Here is a 5,820-nt window from a genome sequence, read left to right on the forward strand (position 1 = left end):
TTATCATTCAATGGAACTGTGCGTATGCTTTAGACACTTAAATTTTTGCTCTGTCCATGCAATAAATGCGCAGCCATTTACTGCTCAGGTAATGTCGTCGGTATGACCGAGAGCCATTGAAAAACTACAGAAAAGTAAAACTACTTCACTTTAGCATTACTGGCCACGAGTACTAAGGAGAGATCACACATCAGCTGCTCAAGAAATGTGTCAGTGAGACGAACGGAGCGCGAGCGCAATCCTGTGACCGATGCATCGAGAAAACGAGTGAATCGTTACACCCCTAAATGAAATGCAAAGAAAACACGAACAAAATCAGGATGAATGGAACACAGCTATTTAAAGTTATTGGTTTCAGTAATTATCAATGGAAGTTCCCTAAACCGAAGTGTCACCCATTATTTTTTTCTCTTTGCGATGTTATTTATTTTCTTATTATTTACTTATATATTTCAGATTTCAGCCATTCTGACAGAATTGAGAGAAATTAGAAAGAAAGATCAAAAAAGGTATGTGAACTGGAGTTTCAGTTTTAGGTATACAATAAAACCTTTACAAATTTTGGGATCTCCATCTGGGTCTTATCATCAGTATATCCACATGGAAGCCTAAACAATGTGTCTTTATTATGTACATGGAGTTTAAAGGGGGGGGGGCATTTTGGTTCTGTCATAAACCTATGATAGTAAATGTAAATTTTCCACTGAGGTAAAAGTCATTAGAAGACATGTTGCAACATGCCTTTCTCACTATGTCTTTGTTTTTTAATCTCATTAAACAGTCAGACTGTTATTATTTAAGTCTGACTTCAACCATGTACTATATTGAGATTCCCAAAACCAGTTTGTAATTTTTGCAATTTGTCAATTTTGAACCCTGCAGTGTGATTGTGTCTCAGTGGACCAGCATGCTGCATATTGTTGCTGTTCACTTGGAGAAAATGGGGCTAAAGTTTGCAGTAATTGATGGCACTGTCAATCCCAAACGCAGAATGGACCTAGTGGAGGAGTTCAATACTAACCCTAAAGGACCACAGGTATATGGCATATTCCTTCACATTAACATCACAGCAGGTCTGACTTTTCATTTATTGTATGATTTGTTGAACATCTGTAATTTCACTGACTGCTATTGTGGTTTGTTTGTTAGGAATTAGGAAGATGTTCATTGTTGGTCTTGATATTACAGGTGATGCTGGTGTCTCTGTGTGCTGGAGGTGTGGGAATCAATCTGATTGGAGGGAATCATCTGTTTCTCATTGACATGCACTGGTGAGCCACTTCACAGGTTCTTAAGAAGTTTTAATGAATATGTATAAATAAAAATTTCAGTGTTACACAGAAGGTCTTTATATGAGTAATTCCAGTCTCTCGTTTGAATGCTTGAATGCTTGTTACACCATCAGTCTAAAGACTATTTTATAAAACACAAACAATAACTGCTTTGGTTCACACTGCAAACTGATTTGCAAGTGGATTGCTTCAGAGAGACTATGGACGTGTGTAAGAACTGGGCCTTGATTCACAGGAATCCAGCACTAGAGGACCAGGCCTGTGATCGGATCTATAGGGTGGGACAATCCCGGGATGTTACAATTCACAGGTGAGGATTTGATGTTGCTTGTATTCAGTTATAGACAGACAGTTACACAGTCAAGTAGTGGTTCTTAATGACAGGAAAAGACAGCTTCATGAATGAGACATGAGCAAAAAAAAAATGTTCTGTAAAGATTGAGGTTTATCTGTAACTATTAACACAAAAAAACAATATAGTGCTGTCTAATAGACTACAATGAGCAATATTGCTTCTGAAGTATTACATTTGTTTGTCTAACCATGCCAATGGTTAGATTGGCATGTGGCATATTTTCCTATCAAGCAAAGAAACATTAGCAACAGTCAGATTGATTGCATGGTGTCATTTGTGTCAATCTCCCCACAGGTTTGTGTGTGACGGTACAGTGGAAGACAAGATCTCTTCACTACAGGAGAAGAAGAAGGAGCTGGCTCAGAAAGTCTTGTCTGGAACTGGATCATCATTCAGGAATCCAGCACTAGAGGACCAGGCCTGTGATCGGATCTATAGGGTGGGACAATCCCGGGATGTTACAATTCACAGGTGAGGATTTGATGTTGCTTGTATTCAGTTATAGACAGACAGTTACACAGTCAAGTAGTGGTTCTAAATGACAGGAAAAGACAGCTTCATGAATGAGACATGAGCAAAAAAAAAAAGTTCTGTAAAGATTGAGGTTTATCTGTAACTATTAACACAAAAAAACAATATAGCGCTGTCTAATAGACTACAATGAGCAATATTGCTTCTGAAGTATTAAATTTGTTTGTCTAACCATGCCAATGGTTAGATTGGCATGTGGCATATTTTCCTATCAAGCAAAGAAACATTAGCAACAGTCAGATTGATTGCATGGTGTCATTTGTGTCAATCTCCCCACAGGTTTGTGTGTGACGGTACAGTGGAAGACAAGATCTCTTCACTACAGGAGAAGAAGAAGGAGCTGGCTCAGAAAGTCTTGTCTGGAACTGGATCATCATTTACTAAACTGTCTCTGGCAGATCTCAGGGTCATCTTCGGTGTGTGATATGCATTTTATTTCATAAAACTAATATTAAACTACAAAACATAATTTTATCTACTTTTGTTGTTGTCTCGAATCCTGAATTGTATTTCTAGGACAATATCATGAAATCAAAGACTTTATATTCAAATGGTTCGTGTTTATATTGAATAAATTTAAAGGATGTCACTATGTAATTGTCATGAAATATTTTTTTCATCTCAGTTCCTTGCTAAACTTGATTTTAACATGAGCACACTCACCTTATAGAGGTTACACAAACAAAGCTAGACAACAGACAATGGGAACATGAGGGCTATTTATAGTTTTCAGTCACATGACTGGCTCAAACACCTGGAGGACAAAACATCCATTGAACTGCAGCACAAGCCTGTCAGTTTTTCCTCGGATTCCAAGCCATATATATTTAGATCACCTCTCAGAAGAAGAACCAACAGACAAAACATGAGGGCTATTTATAGTTTTCAGTCACATGACTGGCTCAAACACCTGGAGGACAAAACATCCATTGAACTGCAGCACAAGCCTGTCAGTTTTTCCTCGGATTCCAAGCCATATATATTTAGATCACCTACCAGAAGAAGAAAGAAAAGATATGTGAACAAAATGCAAGTTTTGTTCATTTGCAATCCATAACAGGGTTCCCGCGGGTCCTTAAAAAGTCTTAAATTGTACAAGAAAGTCTTAATTATGATTACAAGAGCTCCTAAATTTGGGGACAGAAAGACAGGAATTGCGATATGGCTTTAATGTTACGATTAAACTTCAAAGGGCTATGATTTCTTTTAATAAATATGAGAGCTGCACATTTCAAAGTGGTGCTGTGCTGCTTTGTGTACTGCCCTTACTGGGGAAACTGCTATATTTCTGTCATTCCGACAGCTACACCTGCTGGCAGAGAATGAATTTGCATTTTCAATGAGCCTTTCTGCTGTTTTTGTTCAGAACAAAAGCGAAAATCAACCCATATTTTTATGCAGCAAACACGCACTTGTAAATATGAACTGGTGGATCAATTTTTACAGTTTGAAATACCATAGACATTGCCCTACCCCACTTATATGGTATTAATTGTATTTGTGAAGGTCTCAAAAAGGTCTTAAAAAGTCTTAAATTTTTATTTTTTTTTTTAAATCCCACAGATACCTTGGTCATTGCTTGCAGGCAATTTGACCCTGTAAAGTCTGACAAATGAAATAATAGTAAGTTAATTGAACTTCTAGATAAAATCTTTAAAAAATAGTTTGCTTATGAGTTTTTGCTGTGTATATTTTATACACCAGGCTTTCTTGGCCTATATAGTATGATACACTGAGAATATGGAGCTCATACTCAAGGAGGAAAAATAAATCTTTACATTTTATGCAGTTGCTGATATTCATATGGCCAAAAAGATCAAATTCTGATAGCTTGTAATGTAAGGTTATAACAGTATAGCAGACTACTTAAATAAAATACATATTAATATTGTTGTCACGCTCCTAATAATATGTCTTAGTAAGATGATATTTAAATGTCTACATTTATGATGAGAGCTTTATTTTTATTTTTTTTTGTTATTTTTTGTAGGTGGAAAAACATATAATGCAATTTAATATAACGATGAGTGAGAGATATAATATAAACATATTTTATACTTTCAGTTTAACAGTTCTTATATTTACTTTATAAAAATCTGTCAACAAAAAGATGTGTACCACGGCCTGAACGTGGACATTTTTAGAATTAAAAGGCCTTTTACTTTGAAATTTGCATATTAAATATGAAAGAGTTGGCTTTTTAGGGTTAAATTTGTTGGCCATAACCATTGCTATTTGTTCTCAGTTTCCACCATGTTTTGGACTGGATAGAGAAGATAATTGTTGAACTTAGGTGCTGTTTTATATGTCCATGTACTGTCCACAACTGAAGCAAGTTCACCCAAAGAATTTATTTTTGGGAGTGCAGAGTTGTAAAAGTACAAACATGTCCATAATATTCACAAGTGACCCGATCAGCAGGAGTCTTTTGCAGTCAAACGCACAACACAGTCCTTTATTTATCAGAGCATTCCACTCCTCATACCGACGTCTGAGGGTTGACGCAGATAAAAAGGTTCCCGCGGGTCCTTAAAAAGTCTTAAATTGTACAAGAAAGTCTTAATTATGATTACAAGAGGTCTTAAATTTGGGTACGAACCAGAATTGCGATACAGCTTACTGTGACGATTAAACTTCAAAAGGCTATGATATGATTTCATTAAATAAACATGAGCACTGCAGGTTTCAAAGTCAGGTGCCGCGCTGCTTTGTGTACTGCCGTTACCGGGGAAACAGTTATAGGTCTGCAGTTCGAAAGCGCCTCCTGCTGGGAGAGAATGAATGTGCATTTTCAATAAGGCTGATGTTGTTGTGAGTAGGGTATTCCTGCAATACCTGAGGCTGTAGTTTCAGAAGTTTATAACTGCAGCCTGGAAATCTCCAAATGGGGGTGGGAGCTCCAAAATAGGGCGTGGCTTCCTCTCATTGACAGACAGGCACATGACAGGCATGCACAATTTTTCTCCCAATCCACTTCAGTGCAAACTCCGCCCCACAGCTGATTCTAAAGATTTTATTGGTTGAGTCAGTCACAGTGTTGATTTCCTACACTATGCTACAAAAAATGCTAACCCCTAAACCTACCCCACACCTGACCCTAACCAATCAGTGAAACTGACTGCACGGCGGGATTGGCGCTGAATAGCGTGGTAAAGAAAGTTGCAGTTCAGAAGATACATAAATATATAAATGTATCATTCATTCATTCAGTTAATAAGATTATGCGATATAAGATCGCCGAGCCGTTCCGTAACTCCCCAACCGGACCTCACCGGACAATGGCACCTTTTTAGTTACACCCATCATCACTACCCCCTCCTACCCTGCGAGTTTCGTGCCCCGGGACGCCCCCGTTGCTTAAAACAAAGCGATAAGAGTAAAATCTTTCCCCTGGGCTGCGCTGGGACGGCTCGTGGGAAAGCTCGTAGGTGATTCCCTTTTATATCATGAAGCAGAGGTTCAAACTCCGGTCCAAACACCACTGGCCACAAGCTTTGGGCTTTTTGAGATCGGAGAATATTTATTTATATAGCATATTTTATTTTAGATCAACTAGAAACAATTTAATTTATAAAGTTTTATTTTGAAATGTAAGTCAATAACAATTGGCTGGAGCCAGAGCCAATGGTGAAAGTCTTTGCG

At 37.7% G+C, this 5,820-nt stretch overlaps 1 protein-coding gene across 1 annotated transcript in view; it reads left to right on the plus strand.

Annotated features, from left to right (window-relative positions):
* The window catches only part of LOC107707769 (transcription termination factor 2-like), a 17,901-nt gene extending 15,144 nt beyond the window's left edge, over nt 1–2,757 (plus strand). The window contains 5 exon segments of the mRNA XM_016511870.1: nt 457–509; nt 883–1,036; nt 1,189–1,271; nt 1,528–1,602; nt 2,458–2,757. Coding sequence (XP_016367356.1) covers nt 457–509; nt 883–1,036; nt 1,189–1,271; nt 1,528–1,602; nt 2,458–2,602 — 510 coding nt within the window. The 3' untranslated portion in view covers nt 2,603–2,757.
* Nucleotides 2,758–5,820: the final 3,063 nt, after the last annotated feature.

This window comes from Sinocyclocheilus rhinocerous, unplaced genomic scaffold, assembly GCF_001515625.1.
Source record: "Sinocyclocheilus rhinocerous isolate Xijiao unplaced genomic scaffold, SAMN03320098_v1.1 scaffold4099, whole genome shotgun sequence".
In the NCBI taxonomy this organism is placed as follows: domain Eukaryota; kingdom Metazoa; phylum Chordata; class Actinopteri; order Cypriniformes; family Cyprinidae; genus Sinocyclocheilus; species Sinocyclocheilus rhinocerous.